The following is a 19,682-nucleotide window of genomic DNA, read 5'->3' as shown; positions in this document are numbered from 1 at the left end:
AATTTCTCTTTCCAGCACAGGCACATAACATAGTTAAATAACTGGATTCATCTATAAAGTACCCATCATCATTATGTGTACACATGTATATGTGATCTGTGTGTGCACACATGTACCCCAGAATCTATGTGGGAGTCACAGGATAACTTAGGACTCAGTTCTCCCGGTCCATTGTAGGTTCTGGGGACTAAACGCAGGTCCTCGGGCTGGTGGCACACTTTTACCTGCTGAGCCACCTTCCCATCCCATCTTCTGTATTTCGGTGACTGCTTCCAAACGGCCAGTCTTTTCCTGGTCCTCCATACAAACCCAGTCGAGCACCATGTCATGTCACATGCCCATGACTCCTGTCAAACCCAAGCTACTAAATGCATACTGAAGTAACCTGAAGGCAAGTTTCATTAACTTGGTGGTAAGGAGAAAGCTGGTTCTTCCCTTTAGGTCTTTAGGTCAGGCTTACACAGCACACATTTTTACTCTCTGAGCTCTTTCCCCCACCTAACTCAGATCTCTTGAGTACGCCCATTATTTGCTAGAAATAAGTATTTCCAACCTTACTGGGGGGGGGGGGGAGTCTTGCTTAAATTTTACTTTGGCAAGTGTATGGTTGAAAGCGAGTGGTTCGTCATTTGTTTGCTTACTTGAGTCCAAGCTCGAGGGCCCAGCGTTGGTAGAGAGGGTGGGTAATACCCTTTAAGAGGGTCCTCATTCCAGGAGGACTATATGCATTGTTCAGGTGACGATTGCCCTTCATCCTCAGCCTGGGAGCCATTGAAGTCACCCAGGTCAGTTTCTTATCTCTCCTCACCAAAAGTGGGACTGACTGAATTTCCCACGGACGTGGATTTTTCCACTTACGTTTGATTGCTCTGATTTCCCTCCCCTTATGCTAAACAACACTGGCCATCCATTTTAGTCAAATTTTGTTGCCATTCACTATCGTGTAAGTGACAAGGCAGCAGACTTGCCTGCAGACTTTGAGTTATGAACAATAGCTGACACCTGTTGAGTGGGCAGCAAATTTTCCCCTTGGCTATGAGGAGCAAGACCACACTCAGTACAAATCTGTGATTGCCTAGCCTCGAAAGCACTAATGATTAAAAAAAAAGTATTTCTCAGAACAGACTCAATGAGCCATGATTAACAGCTCCCTCATTAAACAAACAAACAAACAAACAAAAAACCAACTTCGTTTCCTATAAAAATGTTGACTTTGCAGGACTCAGGTTCCCGACGGCCAGAAGTTGGCACCAGAGGGGACGGAGGAGTTGTAGTTAGTTAACTTCAGGCGGGGAGATGATGAGATGGGGTGTGTCCCTGTCCACACGGCAAACCCGGCCATTCTCTAGAGCCGTGTTCAGAAGCACCATGTGTTAAGTCCCGTAGAGCGCGTCACACTTCCCTGCCGGGAGAAGGTTAACCATGTCTTCATTCTACACACACAACAGCACCGCGCATGCGGTGTAACTATGTTTGCAAACACCAAAGCAGAAATGTAGGGGCTGCACATACATATAACAAAGCATGGAGGAACAAGGACTTAGCATGTTGGACTCAATGCCCGGTACCCTTGTTAAAAACAGAAAAAAAAGGTGTAGAGCATCACCGGTTGATACACTCTGAGTTAGGGCCGATGACCGGATATAGTGGCCTTCACTAACTTGAATGAATGAATGAATGAATGACGACTGTACACAGGGCAGTGGCTATTAATCAGCTAAACCACATTCTGAGTTTCTGAGTTTAAAGCATCACCCTTTCATGGCAGGGTGGTCCAATTAATTATGAATGACTGCTGAAAAATCTGAGTTCAGTATATGTCCCCCCTTGGTCCCTCAGTTCGGTGAGCATTCCTCAGCCCCTAGGTGTCCCTGACTGAAAACTAGATAGGAAAATCTGTAGACACCCACGCGGCCTTAACCCATTTGCTGCTGTTTAACTCATTTCCTAGGCTCTTAAATTCTACATATAGTGAAGTTATCCCAGATCCAAGACGTGTGTGTGTGTGTATGTATATATAATATATAACATACTTTGTACTTACATATAAATATATTTATATAAATCTCTGAAACTGTATTCAAAGAGCTAGACAATTTTAAAATCAAAAGAGACCTTTTAATCTGGGTTTATTGGTAGGAGAGAGGGTTAAATCAATGTTTTGCTATATGACTATGGCTTGCCTGGTAACTTGCTTATGAAGCTCAAGCTAACCTTGAACTCATGGTAATCCTCCTACCCCAGTCTCCAGAGTGCTGGGATTACAGACGGGCACCATCATGCCTGGCTTGGTTTATTAATTATGCCACCAGCTTGGCCATTAAGCCCCTGAAAGAGGAATCTTTTTTGTTGGTTGGCGGAGTACTAGAACTGAACCCAGACAGGCCAGGATTCAGTTCTTCACCCTGGGAATCAAAGCATAGTACTGGCTGTGTGGTCATAGACGTTCGCATAACAGCTTCTCATTTGGAAAGTTTGATTGGCGGTCTAGCTCAGTGGTTCACGACAAGAAAGCACTTAATATTACAAGGCAGAGTGCCAGCTGTAATGCCTGCCACATGCACGGCCTCGGTGATCTTGTTTCTGCCCTTGCTTGCCTGAATCTCAGTCTGCGGCCCGAAAGGAGACTCACAAGCTTTCCTTGGCATTGTTAGGTCGGGCTGTGGTTTCTGGCTTACTTGAGAGAACCCAATAGAATCAAAGGCATAGCCAAAGCCTGGCATGGCAATGCATGCCTGTCATCCGTTAGTTTGAGGCCAGCCTGGACTCAAAAAAAAACACGAAAGAGAGGGGCTAGAGACCAGGGTTCAACTCCTAGTACCAACATGGCATTTCATAGCTATCTGTAACTCCAGTTCTAGGAGACCTGACACCCTCTTCTGACTTCCTAGTCACCAAGCACATAAGAGGTATACATACATGCCTGTAATGTGTATAATACATGCCTGCAAGGTGTATACATACATGCCTTCAATGTGTACACATACATGATTTTTACATACATGCATGCATATGTATACATATAAGATGTACACATACATATCTGCAATGTGTATACATACATGATTTTTACATACATGCATGCATATGTATACATATAAGATGTACACATACATATCTGCAATGTGTATACATACAAGAGGTATACATACATGCCTGCAATGTGTATACATACATGCATGCATATGTATAAGGTGAGAGGTGTGTGTCTTGGTGGAGAAAGCATGTTCCTTTTGCTGGTGTACAGAGCCTTGGGTTGAATTCTCCACCACTGGAAAACAGAAGGCTCAGCTAAGGCCAGACCATGTCAACAGCCGATACAAACCCTACGGTAGAATACAAGAATGCAAGACCTGTCTTACTTTAAAAAGTTCCACTGCTCTTTTTCCTTTCTTTGCTTATAAGTGATGGCACCCTTCCAGTCAACCATCAACTGTGATTTCACTGTACAATTGTGTGTTTTATGGCAAGACGGTTGCTACAAGGCACTAGGGTCCCAGAACACAGCACATAAACGTTTGGAAAATAAGATCAATGCAACCTAATATACGACTCTTTTAAATTACATTCTAGAGTAATAATGTTTCTCTTGAGTTTCTTTCCATTCTGACAGTAAATAGTGAGTATTTGAAGCATGGCCACGTCTGTCACATGAACATAAGTCACTGTGAAATTGTAAAGTCTCCAGGAGGGACTCATTCTCTCAGAGTTCATTTGTCATTTTACCAGACAACTTATTTCTCTCTCCTCCTTCTTCTCTGTGAAGGTAGAAACCTGTGGGTTCTCGTTGTGGGGAAGTCTCCAAAGGAACACCGAGTTGGGATTCCGGAATTCAAATACGTGGCTAATATGCATGGGGATGAGGTATGTACCCAGTGGGAATATCTGCAAGAAACTTGCCCTCTGGTTTCCCATGGTCTGCGTCCACGCTGACAGGAAAGCCTGGATGAGCATCACACATCATCCTCAAGCAGCAGGAATGCGAGCAGTCTTCCTTGGGAGGCCTGGGAGGAAACTGAGGAAGGAGCCGGCTCTAGCAGCATCAGACAATGTGGCTGTGTGCTTGCGTGGTCCCCAGGGAGAGTAACCAGAGCTGCTCTTGTACTGGGGCTCTCTGAGCTGCCTCCAGCCCTGTCCCTTCTTGGCTCCTTCCTGGGCTGCTTTCCCCCCCTGCTGACTTTTAGGAAACCCAGCACCAAATTTTGTTGTACTTGAACTCAAAACAATGAGAAGACACCAGAGAGCCATCCAGACTCCCAGCATCTGGCATTTTTTTTAGTTTTTCATTTTAATCTTTATGTATTCATTTATGGTGCTGGAGATTGAAACCAGGTCTCATGCTTTCGAGGCAAGTACTTCATCCCTGAGCTCTTCCTCCAGCCAGCGAACACGGCGTTTGGAGCTGGCTGTCCCAGCTCCGAGCTTGCCCTGAGCACAAGCCAAGAGGCACACCACGTTCCTTCCTTCTGTTCAACCACTTAGACTATAGTGTCACCTCTTCCAAATTAGAGGAGATGGACACTGTGTTTATTTTGTTCCACAAACTCCCTCTTACCGCTCTTACAAGAGTGGCTGCTACCCTGGTTTGCTTTCTTCTGCAGTGATGAAGACCATGACTTAAAGCAACTTGGAAGGAAAAAAAAAAAAAAAAAAAAAAAAAAGTATTATTCCAGGTCCTTAAGGAAGTCAGAGCAGGACTCAGGACAGGAACTGAAGCCGAGATCGTGAAGGAAAACTGCTTCCTGCCTTTCTCTAGCTCCCCTTTCTCTTACATCCCAAGACCGCCTGCCTAGGGGTTAGCACCACCCACAGTGGGCTACCCCCCCCCCACACACACACCAATCAGCACTCACAGGGCAGATGCCTAGGGCTCCCTTTATGGAGGCTTTTGCTCAATTCAGGTTCCCTCTTCCCGTGTGGCCCTAGCTTGTACAGTTGCCTGAAAGAGGTGTCTACCTCTTTCCACACAGCTGCGGAAGAACGGGTTCACCACTGTAGAGGAACTGACGCGGTGTACAAAGTACCCTAGATAAAGTGCATTTGCCTTCGGGAGTTTCAGAGTCCGTGCACATGGCCGGAAGCACAGCCTGCTGGTTACCAAACCATTCTCAATTTGCAATAGCTGGGGTGGGTTGCTCTAGTCAATGCTGGACCTTGTGACCCGATTTAACCTCCTCAAGCTCTGGCTCCACCCTTTATGACACAGGCGGCCAGCCCTTGCCAAGCATGTCACCCAACCCGTCCTGCTGAGAGGCTGTTTCTTGCAGCAGGAGTTAAAATGCAAATGCATGCTTGCAAGAAAGGAACCTGATTTGGGGCGCGTAAAGAACAATACAACTATTTTTGTTGTTTTTAATCATAATAGACTGTTTCTTTAAAAGACTTCGAGTTGCGGGGAGTCTGCCCAAAATTGCTTTTAATGAACCCAGACTTCCTTTTCCTTTTGCTATCTAGTCTATTGATCAAGGGCTCCTGGAGTCCAGTTTTAATAAGAGACAGATGGGACTCATTGTCTCCAGGAAGTTATTTATTGAATTCCTGGGGATTCAGAGGTTACAGGCTGCTGCTCAGAAATTAATCCTCAGAACCAAAACTTCCAGAGAGGAGCAGATCCCTGCCCTGCCTGCCTGGCTGGCTATGCTTTCACAAACTCTTGGTATCGCCTCTCCAGGGCGTCACTGTGTCCCATCAAACCCAGGCTCTCTGGTTCACCCGAGTCTGAGGAACGCTGAGAACGGATTTGGGATGGAGGGGTGATGGAGAAAGCATTCACATGTTCTGAGTGGGAATCTGAGTATTGGGAATGGTTTTTTATGTCCTGGCTCATGGCTGTGGCTGTGGGCTCTGCATTCACAATACTTCAGATTCCCACTCCAGACTGCACCTGTCTCCACCAAACATCAGACTGCACTGAGCTCCTGTCTCCTCCCGTCTTATAATCCTCTCTGGTGCTGGGATTAAAGGAGTGGGATCCCAAGTGCTGAGATCTCCTTTGTGTGAGCTCTGTTTCTCTTTTAGACTGGATCAATTTCGTGTGGCTCAGGGTGGCCTTGAACTCACAGAGATCCATCTGCCTCTGTCTCCCCCAGAGCTGGGATTAAAGGTGTGTGCTACCACTTCGTGACCTCTGTGGCTAACTAGTGTGGCTAGCTTTGCACTCTGATCTTCAGGCAAGCTTTATTTGTTAGATCATAAACCAAGTATCACCACACATTACAAGGTAATGTACTATTTAGGCCAACACTTGAACAAGGAGGACTAAGCAATCAAAGGGATTAAACCTGTAACAACCCAAACTGACAGACTCATTGTCACCATGGCCACCCCCAGCTGCCTTAGAGCATAGTTTTCTGTTCATTTGTTTGTTTGTTTGTTTGTTGAGACTGCCCTGTCTGGTCTTAGACCTCACTGTGTAAGCCTTGAACTCACAGAGACCCGGACTGCTCTGCCTTGGGAGTATTGGGATTAAAGGCGTGTGCCATCACCACACCCAGGGAGCAATTTAAAAATTACTCCCACTGATCCAAGCTTTTGCCCTTCCCCTCCTCTCCCCCCCCCATCTCTCTCTCTCCCTTTCTGCCCCCCCCTTCCTACTTGCTCTCTCAGGGGCAGCTGTCTTGGAGATGCTTTCAAAATGTTCCACCATTTCTAAGCATTCTCTGTAGACTGAGACCCAAGTGGCCAGCTCCCATGGGCTGAGTGACCTAAACTGATACAGAATTTGTTTTCCGCTTTCTGAGTTGAGTCACCCGGGGTAGGGGGTGAGGGGTCCCAGAAGCCCGTGCGTGTCTCAGGGCTGCCACAGTCCCCAGGGACCCTGATGAGAAAGAAGTCTGCATTCTCCAGCAAGTCAGTGTGGAGAAGGGCTGGTTAAGCGGAGGGATCATTTCACCACATCCTCTCTCAAAATTGGGGCACCCGAGGTGCCATACTCCAAGCCTCAATTTTAAGGGGAAAAGGGAGGTTTACACATAAAACATGAATGAGTATTTGAGCCATTTTTATTCAGGCCGGGGAAAATACATTTGAATAATATTTGCCATAAGTCACAGGGAGGCAAATATGGCCCAATAAGGAAAATAACGAGAGGATTTTGTTTAACTCCCTCTGAGACGTGGTGTCTCAGACTGGTACACTACGGTTGTTTCTTCATATTCATGAGATTTCTTTTTTTAACCTTCTGTAGTTAAGCACTAAGAATTGTAGCTGGAATATTAAGAGAGATACTTCTTTGGTTACACACAGATTTCCTCTGGAAGAAACAGTATTTAATTATTTTATGACAAGATGGGTTTTCTTCCGTTTCAAAAGTGATACTAGAAAAATAAGCATTGAGAAGCCACCCAGGAACTATCACCCAGAAGGGCCGTTATTAATATTTTCAAAAATCTTTCCAGAAACTCATGTCTTCCTATGGTAAGAGAATAGGAGAAATTAAAATGGTCTGGCAGGGCAGTTGGGAGGAGGCTAGGGAGATGGCTCAGTGGCTAAGAACACTGGCTGCTCTTCCAGAGGACCCAGGTTCAATTCCCAGCACCTAATGGCAGGCCACAGCTGTCTGCAAGTCCAGTTCCAGGGGACCCAGCGCAGACATGGAAGAAAAACACCGATATGCAGAAAACAAGAGTCTCAAATTAAACAAAAACTTTAAAAATCTAGAATAATCAAGGCCAGCCTGGTCTATAGAGCTACACAGAGAAACAAACAAAAATCTAGAATAAAATGTGTGGCATATTCAGTATGTAAAAGGCATGAAATTTAGTCATATTTAATGTATTAACCAGAGAATAAGAGTGAAGTAAAACTAGATGGAGAGCTTGATATTCTGGATTTTTGTTTGTTTTATTATATGGTATGTGTGTGTGTGTGTTTGGGCACACGTGTGTCATGGCTCATATGAGGAGGCCTGCTGGTATGAGTGGGTTTGCTTTAATTTGTGATTTATTCGTTTTATGTATTTATGTATGTGTGGGCCTTTTGTTTGCATGTCTGTGCACCCCGTAAGTTCCTGGTGCCTGCAGAGCCAGGAAGAGGGCACTGGAGTTATAGATGAGTGTGTTGCCCTGTGGGACTCAAACCAGGGTCCTCTGGAAGAGCAGCCTTAACTATCGGTCCCTCCCTCCAGCCCCGGAGTTTTACTCTTAACAAAAAAGTGGACATGTTTGGAGGAAATGTAAATAACAGTGTATGACCCAATCATAGGGCCGAAACTGTGAATGGTATATGGATGATCAGCCAGTGATGAAGTTCCATGGCCGTAAGAATGTAAAAGTCAGAAGTACACGGAAAAAATAACACAGATATGCAAAAGCAGAGGCTGCAAAAGGAGACTATGGGTTGCTGAAACCTGCTTGAGTTCTGAGATCAATGAGTAAAATTAACCGCATTAAAAACCCAGTGACAGCCGAACTCCTGGGATCCAGTTGCAGAGAAGGAGGAGTGATGAGTAAAGGGGTCAAGACCAGGCTGGAGAAACCCACAGAGACAGCTGACCCGAACAAGGGGGGGGCCATGGACTCCAGTCTGATAGCTGGGAAACCAGCAGAGGACCGACCCAGACCCGCTGAATGTGGTGTTAGTTGGGAGGACTGAGCAGTCTATGGGGCCTCTGGTAGTGGATCATTATTTATCCCTAGTATACAAATGGACTTTGGGAGCCCATTCCACATAGAGAGATCCTCTCTCAACCTAGCTACGTGGTGGAGAGCCTGGGCCTTGCTCCAAATAATATGACAGACTTTAAAGACTCTGAATGGAAGGCCTCACTCTCCCTGGGGAGCAGAAAGGGATGGGCTGGGGTTTGGTGGGAGTGATGGGGAGGAGGGAAGGGGGAGGGATTGACATGTAAAACAACTTTGTTTTAAATTTAAATTTGAAAAAAAAGGAAAAAAAAAAAAAAAAAAAAAAAAAAAAAACTCCAGTGTCTAACTTGGAGCTGGGTTTCAAGTTGCCGCGTTCTTGTCCCTTGGAAGGCAAGGAGGTGAAGACCATGATGGCTCATTCTCCTTTAAGTCTAAGTGGTTCTGGGCTCACTCGGTCACACACAAAGCGCGGTAATTTACAAAGGAGTCCCTGAATTGTCACAAAGGAACCCTTACTGTGGTATCCTGGAGGACCAGCGGTCCCACCAGTAGTGGCGCACGCCTTTAATCCCAGCACTCGGGAAACAGAGGCAGGCGGATCTCTGTGAGTTCGAGGCCAGCCTGGTCTACAAAGCAAGCTCCAGGTCAGCCAGGATGGTTACACAAAGAAACCCTGTCTGGAAAACACAAACAAGAAAGAGAGAGAGAGAGAGAAAGCCACTGTTCTCACAAACGAATTTTAATCTTAAGACAGCAAATGTGGAGAATCCTGCTCTGTGCTTTGGGGAATTTTTCACTATTATTTCTGACTTAATAATAATAATAGCCCCGTTCCTCTGTCTGTACACAGACTGTGGGTCGAGAATTGCTGCTCCACCTGATCGACTATCTGGTGGCCAGTTATGGGAAAGATGCCGAAATCACACATCTAATCAACAGCACTCGGATCCACATCATGCCTTCCATGAACCCAGATGGATTTGAAGCCGTCAAGAAGCCCGACTGTTATTACAGTAACGGAAGGTAAAGAGGGGTGTGGCCTCCCTTCAGGCACCCATTGGCCCCTCGAGAGGAGTCGCCTCTCAGTCACGCACTCCAGAGCCTGTGCCTGTCACCGGTGTCCCGAGGCTCTTCACGCCTTGTAGGATGATACCTGGTGCAGGTCTCTGGACCTCTACAGACCACTCCTCCTCGCCCTCTCTGCCTTGTTCGGCCTCTCTGATCTTTCTCAATTGCGTTCTCAGCTCAGGTACTGTGTACATCTGTTTCCACGCTTCATCACCATCATCTGCCCCAACAGCATTTCTACAAAAACTCTCTCCCCAAACGCGTAGCGTGTATTTAGTCCATTTGCATCCTGACCCTCAGACACTATACCTTCGTGGCACAATTTTTAGCATGTTTATTTACGTGTTTGTGGGGGCATGATCCACGGTCTGCCACAGTGGGCACGTAGGGATCAGAGAATTAACTTGTGGGAGTTCATTCTCCCCATGCACCGTGTGTGGGTCCTGGGGTTCAAATTCAGGCCACCAGGCTTGGCATCAGGCACCTGTACCTGTCAACCCATCTCCCAGGTCCCTAGGGTCTAATTTCTTATTTAGTGTATCGTTCCCGCCACTAAACTCAAGCTGCTAAGGGCGGTTTATCATTGTGTTCATCATTGTTAGCGTGGCATTGTCTAGGGCAGTGGCACTCACCCTTCCCCAAGTGGGTCATGACCCACAGGTTGAGAACCACTGGCTTAGCAATCATACACAGACCCCCCCCAAAATTACCTCTAAATACCCTAAAATGTGTGGGTGTTACAATGTGGTCTAATAGTGTGTTTTGTTTCAAAGCGCCTCGGGGCGCCGACTTTCTCAGCGCTTGAGGACACACGTGTTTATACATGTGTTGGGTTTGCCAAAAATAAATAAGTAAACTTTCACTACGGATTCCCTTCATCTTTAACTTCTCCAGCATAGCTAGGCATGGTCACGCCGGCTTTCTAGAGCATGTTTGTATAAAGCGACCTGTCTCTGCCCTTGGGTGCTGTGTAAGGAGCCACTGCCAAGCGTGGTGAGCGGAGCTCTTTTATTGACTGTTGGTTCTGGAAGTGCTGAGCTTAAGAGGGGTACAGCAGGATCGATGTCAACCCCCGCTTCATCTGGGGCCTCAGTCAAGTCTGTCCGAGACAAGTCAGCCTGGGGCCATGTGTCTGGCATCAAATTCTGGCTGTCACCTGGGTTCCTTGTTCTACGCAGCCCACATGTGGCTACCAGTGGTCCCTTGGTGTCTAAAAGGCACAGCTCCAAGAACAAAAAGTCCCAGAATGCAAACAACTGTCCAACCTTTGCTTGTGTGTCACAGTAGCTAATGTCCCATCGGGAAAGCGAATCACACAGTAGGGGATGGGGACTTTCGCTGTGATTCGTGTCTTCACATGTGGGGAACACCTGGAACCTAGGTCTCAGGTCTGTGCAGAGCAAGACCGACTCCCCACACCCCAATAAACAAAATCCTTTCTTTTAAAGGGAGAATTACAACAACTATGACCTGAACCGAAACTTCCCCGATGCCTTCGAAAATAATAACGTATCGAAGCAGCCTGAGACTCTGGCGGTCATGAAGTGGCTGAGGTCAGAGACATTTGTCCTCTCTGCCAATCTCCACGGGGGCGCCCTGGTGGCCAGCTACCCCTTTGATAATGGTGTGCAAGGTAGGTGGTGTGGCTCCCCCCCCCCCCCCCCCCCGCTCTGGCTGAGCTACAAGTGCTCCACCCCTGGGACAGAATGAAGTCTGCAACCCAGGCTTAGCTTTTTCTGGCTGGCCACACTCCCCCACTGCACCCCACCCCCCACCAAGCAATCCTTCCTGCCATTGGATTTGATGCTGTCTGTCTGTGGGGGGGAAGGAATAGCAATGAATCTCACATGTACCAAGGCGCCCGAAACAGACTGTATAGTGAAAGTGACTGGAATGTCTGATCCACTCAGGCTTGCGCCGCCCGGCCCCGTCTATGAAAGACTGGAGGTCGAACCCAGGGCTTCACAAGTGCACGGCAAGCCCTGCGCAGCCTGAGCCACATGGCAAGCTCCTCCTCTAATTCTTAAACGGTGGGTGGACAATGAGGTTGAAATGGAAAACATTGCTGTGTGTAGCAAGAAACACACAGGTGAAATCCTACAGCCAGATGAGATTGTATCAAAGACTTAGGTTCTGTGACTAAAAGGAAACAAAATCAGAATGGGGGTGTGCCTTTTTGTTTGTTTGCTTGCTTGCTTTTTAATCCCATGGCCAGCGTTGACTCCAGCGGCTCTCAGTCTCAATCTTCACCCCTTTGCAGGTCTAACAACCTTTGCACAGGGTGGCACATCAGATGTCCTGCATACCAGATATTTATATTACGATTCATAACAGTAGCAAAATTACAGTTATGAAGTAGCAACAAATATAATCTTATGGTTGGGGGTGACCAGAACGTGAGGAACTGTACTGAGGGGTCCCAGCATTAGGAAAGTTGAGAACCCTGCTTTAGAATCTGTTGAATGAGATGTGCTTTAGTATAAGGGTGTGGTGGCACACGCCCAATCCCAGCACTTGGGAAGCAGAGGCAGAGACAGGCCGATCTCTGTGAGCCAGCCTATGTACATAGTGAGTTCCAGGACAGCCAGGACTATAGAGAGAGACCCTGTTTCAAAAAACCAACAACCAACAACTAAGAAACAAAACAAAACAAACATACAAACGAAAAAACCTGAAAGTTTGACAGTGGCATCCGTGAGCCCTCGCAGCACCTAAGGAAAGTCGCTGAACCCCAGAAACTGGCAAGCGTGACAAAAGGTGACTTCAATTTTAGACTGATTATTCTGTGAGATGACACTCTTATTGGTTAAAAGAAGATGGGGACATATCTTAGTTAGGGTTCCTGTTGCTGTGAAGAGATATTATGTACAGCATTCTGCCTGCATGTATCCCTGCAGGCCAGAAGAGGGCACTAGACCATCATTATAGATGTTTGTGAGCCACCAAGTGGGTGCTGGGAATTGAACTCAGGACCTCTGGAAGAGCAGTCAGTGCTCTTAACCTCTGAGCCATCTCTCCAGCCCCGGCAGCAACTCTTATAAAGGAAAGTATTAAATAGGGTTGGCTTACAGTTTCAGAGGTTCAGCCCATTGTCATCATGGCGGGAACCATAGTGGCGTGCAGGCATTGGAGAAGGAGATAAGAGCTCTACATCTTGCTGCACAGGCAACAGGAAGTGAACAGAGCGTCACTCCGAGCGTAGCTTGAGCAAATGAAACCTCAAAGCCCACCCCCACGGAGACACACTTCCTCCTAATAGTGCCCCTCCCTGTGGGTTTATGGGGGTCACTCCACACTTCCGCAGGGGGGGTCCGGAAGTGGGGAATGAGACGGTGTGGGCTGTGGTATGTCTGCTGATGTGTGTTGTGTGCGTGCCTTCGTCTTTCTAACACAGCCACTGGGACACTGTTGTCCCGAAGCCTAACTCCAGACGACGATGTTTTCCAACACCTCGCATATACCTACGCTTCCCGGAACCCAAATATGACGAAAGGAGACCAGTGTAAAAACAAAAGGAACTTCCCCAATGGAATTACTAATGGGTACTCCTGGTATCCACTGCAAGGTAAGCTCGTCCTTCGCCTGGAGGTACCAGCTAGTGTCAGAAGATCTCTAAGACACAATGCAGTCCCTTGGGCAGGTCTCCATCCCGTACACAGGCGCAGTGGCGGTGGCCAGTAGTTTGGAGGATGTAGAGACGCGTGCGCTGTCCCTCCATTCACTTAGACATTTGTTCGTTGACTCTGTGTATGCTTAGCGCATCCAGGAATAACGCCAAGAAAGATGGAAGACTGTCACCCTCCAGTGGGATGAAGATAGGGCGTTGGCTTACATGGGAGTAGGAAGAGAGGGTGTTGCAAAGGGGCCGACAGCCATAGCCGACACCCTAGGGACCTTGGAGGAAGGTGGTACTTATGTCCCTTTTGTTAAGGACAGCTGCGACCCGGTAGTGGAGCCTATGTGGCTGGTACCCTTCCAACTTAGAAATGAAGCTGGGTATCGTGAAGAAACGTTCTTCAGGCAGGACCAGAGAGTGGATGGCTAGACAAAGGGGTGACGATGGAGGAAGGGAGCTCAGAAGGAAGGCTAGCCCTTCCTTGTTGTCTTGGCAGTCCTGGGGTGCAAATCTGAAGTGTCCCACGGTTGAACTAGCCCAGCCCTCTTTTTACTCTCGTTTTGGAGACAGGCCTCACTAAATTGCCCAGGCTGGCTTTCATTTCTCCTACCTCAGCCTCCCAAGGAGCTGGGGTTAACAGGCCTGCACCCTAAGGCAAAGCTAGCTCGCACTTAGCAGAAAGAGTAATGTCAACAGAAGCCCAGGGGTGTATGGAAACTGGGACTAGTCTAGGTACTGAAACACAAGAGGAAAGACAGAGAGCCAGAGGAGTGTCCTCATGCTAGAGATGAGCAGCCATCCCCCAGGCCGGCCGGCCTGGCCCACCGACAGCAAGCGGTCTGAATTTCTGCACACAGGGCCATCTCCACGGCCTCCCCGAGCTGTCACTTTGGGAGCATGAGCTGTCTAGTAATCTAACACAGACTGGTACTTTTGTGTCTGGATGGCCCGCTGCCAACTTCCCAGATGAAGTAAATAAGCATAGACCTCAATTGATGGTGTTCAGGCAGCTCGCTAGACATGGAGGCACCCTAAAATTCATTCTGCTGTTCAAGATCTGTTCCCACCCACCTCAGGTCGCCAGCGCAGCCCTGGTGCTCTCTCTTCACGGCTACAAAGGACCTTCTGTTTCATGGCACAACTGTCCTTCATGGTCACTGTAACTGCCAAGACAAAAATCCAGATGTGTGGAAATTTCCAAAGTTGTTGCAAGTTATTTGCATGCGTGAGCATGCACACGTGTGCATGTGTGTCTGTGTGTATGTGTGTGTGCACATGCATATATGTGTGTGTATGAAAGTGGATTCAGAGAGGAATAAAAAATCCATAGGGTAAAAAAAAAAAAGGAAATTTAAAGGACAGAGAAATTGTTTGTCACTAGAATCTGGGTCTTATTAGATTACTTAACATTTTAACATTTTCTTTGTGAGTTTTTAAAAAGGATTTATTACTTATGTTTTATGTATATGAGCATTTCCTCTGCATGTATGTCTGTGAACCACATGTGTGCTGTGCCACAGAGGTCAAGAGAGGGCATAAGCTCCTGTGGAGCTGGAGTTAGAGAGGGTTGTGAGCTACTGTGTGAGTGTTGGGGACCAAACCTGGATCCTCTGTAATTGCAGATGGTGCTCTTACAATGCTACACACACACACACACACACACACACACACACACACGCACACACACACACGCACACACGCACCCATCTATACACACACACACACACACACACACACACAACCATCTCCCCAGCCCCTGACCATTTTGTTGAAATTATGCTTCTCCAGTACCTGGTGGAGCTTTTCCTCAGGCGGACACTGTAGTAGTTACTTCTGTCATCGCTGGGGATGACCAATGCCCTTAGAGGAAGGCGGCTTCCCCCACCTCACACTTGCGCCACGGTTGAGGTAGACGTGCCATTGGCAGGCATGTCCGGAAGCAGAGGCCACTGGCCGACCCAGGACAGATGCTGCCCTGTATCCCTATCACTGTCTGCCTCTGCCAGGACCAAGTGCTAAAACACGAGCCTGCAGGAGGGCATGCATATTCAAACAGCCCGGGTTTCAAGTGCAAGGAGGTAAAATGCACTTCCTGCAAAGCTGCTACGGGCCTAGCTGATGTGACCTCAGTACAGTACAGAAGGAGGAGGAGGAAACTTAGTGCATCTCATCAATCTGAGATGTCATGCCTATAAAATACAGCACACACCAGGGAAGACAATCCTAAGGTCTCCTCAGTTAAATACGTGTGTGTGTGTGTGTGTGAGTGTGTATTGAGTGTGTGTGTGAATTTGTCTGTGTGTGTATGTGAGTGTGTGTATTGAGTTGTGTGAGTGTGTGTATTGAGTGTGTGTGTGAGTGTGTATATTGAGTGTGTGTACGAGTGTGTGTATTTGTGTGTGTGAGAGTGTATTTGTCTGTGTGTATGCGAGTGAGTGTGTTATTTGTCTGTGTGTGTATGTGAGTGTATGAGTGTGAGTGTGTATATTTGTGTGTGTGTTGAGTGTGTGTGTGAGTGTGTGTATTAGTGTGAGTGTATGTGAGTGTGTGTATTGAGTGTGTGTGAGTATGAGTGTGTGTGAGTGTGTGTATGTATGTGAGTGTGTGTGTTGAGTGTGTGAGTGTGTGTGTGTGTGAGTGAGTGTGTGTGTGCATCCCACATGCGTGCAGGTGTCTGAGGATACCAGAAGGAGGGGTCAGATACTTGGAGCTGGAGTTATGGGTGGCTTTGAGCCACGTGATGTGGGTGCTGGACTCGGGTTTTCTGGAAAAGCACTGAGCACTTAACTGCCATGCATCCTCTCCGGCACTACACAGACATTTGTAATAATAACCTTATCCGATGTCCTGGGCACCTCTTGCAATATGGCTGCCTACGCCACCGTCTTTTTCTCCAGGCTACTGAGATCACATCACACTGGTTAAAGTGGCCCACCACTTCACCTTTTTTATTTTTTTCTGCAATATTTTTAATTAAAAGTTTTCCTGAGAACATGAGAACTGGATTCACATCATCTTCAGTTGTTCCTCTTCTAAATAAGCTGCTCTTTCTCTTAAAGTTTTATTTATGTATTATGTACACAGCCTTCTGCCTGCATGTCTGCCTGCAGGTCAGAAGAGGGCGCCAGATCTCATTACAGATGGTTGTGAGCCGCCATGTGGATGCTGGGTATTGAACTCAGGACCTCTTAACCTCTGAGCCATCTCTCCAGCTCCCTAAACTACTCTCAAAGAGAAACAACTCTTCTTTTAGCTTGCATCCATATAAAATGTAACTTCTTTCTGCCCCTGAGACATATCCCTAGTACTCTCCCTAAAAATGCAATTTAAGGAACAACTGTTTGAAATGTAGAATTTCAAAGAGTAAAAAGGGTCCCTTCCCCCACCTCTTACTTAATTTTGGTGCAGAGATTCTTTGCATCTGCTGGTCACGTGGTAATAAAATGTCAATGCGACATGCTAATAGCCGGTGCCTATACATCCATCTCTAAGTGCTTTCTTGTGACCCTCTCGCTCACACATTTCCTAGGCTCGCCTCCGGCGTTAGACCTTAACAAGAATGCGATGTGCTTGTTTTTAGGTGGAATGCAAGATTACAACTACATCTGGGCCCAGTGTTTTGAGATTACATTGGAGCTGTCATGCTGTAAATATCCTCGAGAAGAAAAGCTGCCGTTGTTTTGGAATGATAACAGAGCCTCTTTGATTGAATATATAAGACAGGTGCACCTAGGTTTGTGTCTAATACTACTTGCTAACACACACAGCATGCGAAGAACCTTTGGGTCAAGCATGTTCAAAATCTCTTGGGGGCTTGGGGCAGGACTTCCGTTTTCAGTACCAGGGCTAAAGCCTTTGAATTCCCTACACTATTTTATTTGCAGTGTGTGAGCGATGCTGTGCCCCAGATGTTCCTAAGACAGGGTGGTCCATGCTCAGCTGATTTGAGGATGTAAAAGCCTAGAGCACCCCTAACTTCACACACCGAGTGATGTCAGGCAAAAGAGCAGGAAACAAGACTACTCTTGTAACATCTCCAACTAGAAACCTAGTACGGCCCGGTGGCCGCACACGCCTTTAATCCCGGCACTCGGGAGGCAGAGGCAGGCGGATCTCTGTGAGTTTGAGGCCAGCCTGGTCTGTAGAGTGAGTTCTAGGACAGGCTCCAAAGCTACACAGGAAACCCTGACTGGAAAAAAAAAAAAAAAGGAAGGAAGGAAGGAAGACACCTAATGGAAGCGCGGATGGCTCAGCGGGTAAAGGTGCCAGCACCATGCCTGGTTGGTGACCTGAGATCAGCCTGGGAGCCCACGGGGCGGAAGGAGAGAACTGACTCCTGCAAACTGTCCTCTGACCTCCACGCACTTATGCCACACCCACCACAGGAGTGCTCCCTACCAAATAAATAGATAAATCTAATTTTTAAAAAATAAAGCCAGATCTGCCAGCACCGGCAGAACATTACCAATTTATTGGCTCCTCCTTCTCCCCCTCACGTAATCGCTCCGCCGGGTGGGTCATCTGCTGCTCTGAAATCTCTTTTCACCGGCCTTTCCCCGTGGCCCTGTGACCACTTAACCGTTCCATTGCAGAACCCCAACACTGATCCTGTGGTGTGACTCTGAATTCTTTTGTGAAGTGCACCCTTCGTCAGTGTTGGAGAATGCGACAGGACGTGATGTCTCTCTACTTCACTGCTCCCCTGTAGACTCAAAATCTAGCTGTCCAGGTGACTATCAGGGCGGGCTTTGCAAGCCATGCTAATAGGATATGGCTGTACGGGAGCTGTGCAGTCTCATAAATACCACAGGAGATGCAGCATAAGCGTTGTTAGTATGAATGCAGAAGTGGTAATACAAGCCCATTTAATTGTGTTGTAGAATATTTGTCTGCCTGCCTGTCCCTGTAATCAGATGAGAGCTCACTTCACTGTACGTTTATTAGCATAGCAACCCTGCCCCCTTGAGGTGTAAGACAGTAATTTTTTTTCTGATTTTTTTTTTTAAGGAAACTTTCAGAATTGCTGATGTGTGGCTGTTCCTACTTAGTAGAACAGAACGTCTTGGTCCCTTTTAGGGCCCTGCCTGACATCAAAGAGCACTTTTATTTGTAGGTGATGGAGGCAGGCGCCCCTTTATTGTCTGGTCTTTGTCACACTGTGTCCATCCACTGATTCAGTTCTCCTGCTGGGAGGCCCTGAGTCTGAGATGGTGACTCCTCTGGAAGCCTCTGACCTGCCCTGCACAGTTTGGGTCATTCTCATTTGTGATCTTCCCTTTTGATGATAACCGAATAGCCAAAAACCATCGAGCTTAGACTGTAAACCAGACTGATTTGCAGGGATCAAAATTACTCTCCTTTCTTAAACACTGTCAAAGATGGATGAAAACGAGGAGTATATTTCTTAAATCATCAAAGAGGAAATTCTTTCCACATGCCATAAGATGTTTTATTTCCTTTAAAATTCTTAAATTTTATTTTTACTGTACCAGTGGACAGCTTTTTAGGGAGTCTCTTCCCTCTTCCCACTGTGGGTTCCAAGGATTGAACTCGGGTCTTCAGGCTTATCCATCCAGAACTTTACCCACACAGCCATCTCACTGGCCCCAAATCTGGTATTTATAGTTAATTTTCTTTTTGTCTTACAGGTGTAAAAGGTCAAGTGTTTGACCAGAGTGGAAATCCATTGCCGAATGTAATCGTGGAGGTCCAAGACAGAAAACACATCTGCCCGTATCGAACCAACAAACTCGGCGAGTACTACCTGCTCCTCTTGCCAGGGTCCTACGTGATCAATGTAAGTGTTGGGGGCCAGCTATTGTGAATGCACAGTGCTCACCTAGGACCACCCAATAAGGGAGAAATCTGTGGGGATAGCAAGGCAGGAAGCCAAAGACAGATAGCATCATCTGTGGCGATGGGAAGGAAATGGAAGGGACAAACCAGGAAGGAAAACCACGTGTTTTCCTAACCCGCAGGAAATTAATAGAAGCCAAGTTCTGGTTTGTTTGTTTGTTTCATTTTTCCCTGTATTCGTGCTGTGCACATGTGCAGCAGCCAGAAGGCAGCTGGGGGGGGGGGGTCAGTTTGCTCCTTCCAGCGAACATTCCAGAGATTAAGCTCAGGTGGCGGGGCTTGCACTTTGACCTGGTGAGCCATTCTCACCAGCCCCAGATGGCTACTCTAACAAACACGTGCAAGCTCGTTATTCAGACCAGCGGCAAGCCAAGGTGAGCCCAGGCGCCTTGCATGGAGGTAGCCCTGCCAAAGAGTGACTGGAGCCCTCAACAGCAGGGTTGGCTGGAAAGGAACCCAGAGAAAAGAAGGAAGCATTAGCATGGCAGGAGACGATGAATGAAAAGTCACAAGCTTTAGGCTCAGTCCAGGGAGCTGTTCTGAAAGTGACTCTCTCATTC

General features: G+C 47.2%; 1 protein-coding gene across 2 annotated transcripts in view; it reads left to right on the top strand.

Annotated features, from left to right (window-relative positions):
- Cpm (carboxypeptidase M) overlaps nt 1-19,682 on the top strand; it is a 53,741-nt gene that overhangs the window by 31,029 nt on the left and 3,030 nt on the right. For both annotated transcript variants that reach the window (XM_051176205.1, XM_051176206.1), the window contains exons 3-8: nt 3,771-3,864; nt 9,433-9,605; nt 11,099-11,283; nt 13,045-13,215; nt 16,847-16,999; nt 18,915-19,063. In XM_051176205.1, the coding sequence (XP_051032162.1) occupies nt 3,771-3,864; nt 9,433-9,605; nt 11,099-11,283; nt 13,045-13,215; nt 16,847-16,999; nt 18,915-19,063 (925 nt within the window). The remainder of the gene's footprint in view (nt 1-3,770; nt 3,865-9,432; nt 9,606-11,098; nt 11,284-13,044; nt 13,216-16,846; nt 17,000-18,914; nt 19,064-19,682) is intronic.

Source organism: Phodopus roborovskii, unplaced genomic scaffold (genome assembly GCF_943737965.1).
Source record: "Phodopus roborovskii unplaced genomic scaffold, PHOROB, whole genome shotgun sequence".
NCBI lineage: Eukaryota > Metazoa > Chordata > Mammalia > Rodentia > Cricetidae > Phodopus > Phodopus roborovskii.
Note: the sequence above shows the minus strand (reverse complement) of the source record. Positions and strands in the feature narration are given on the sequence as shown.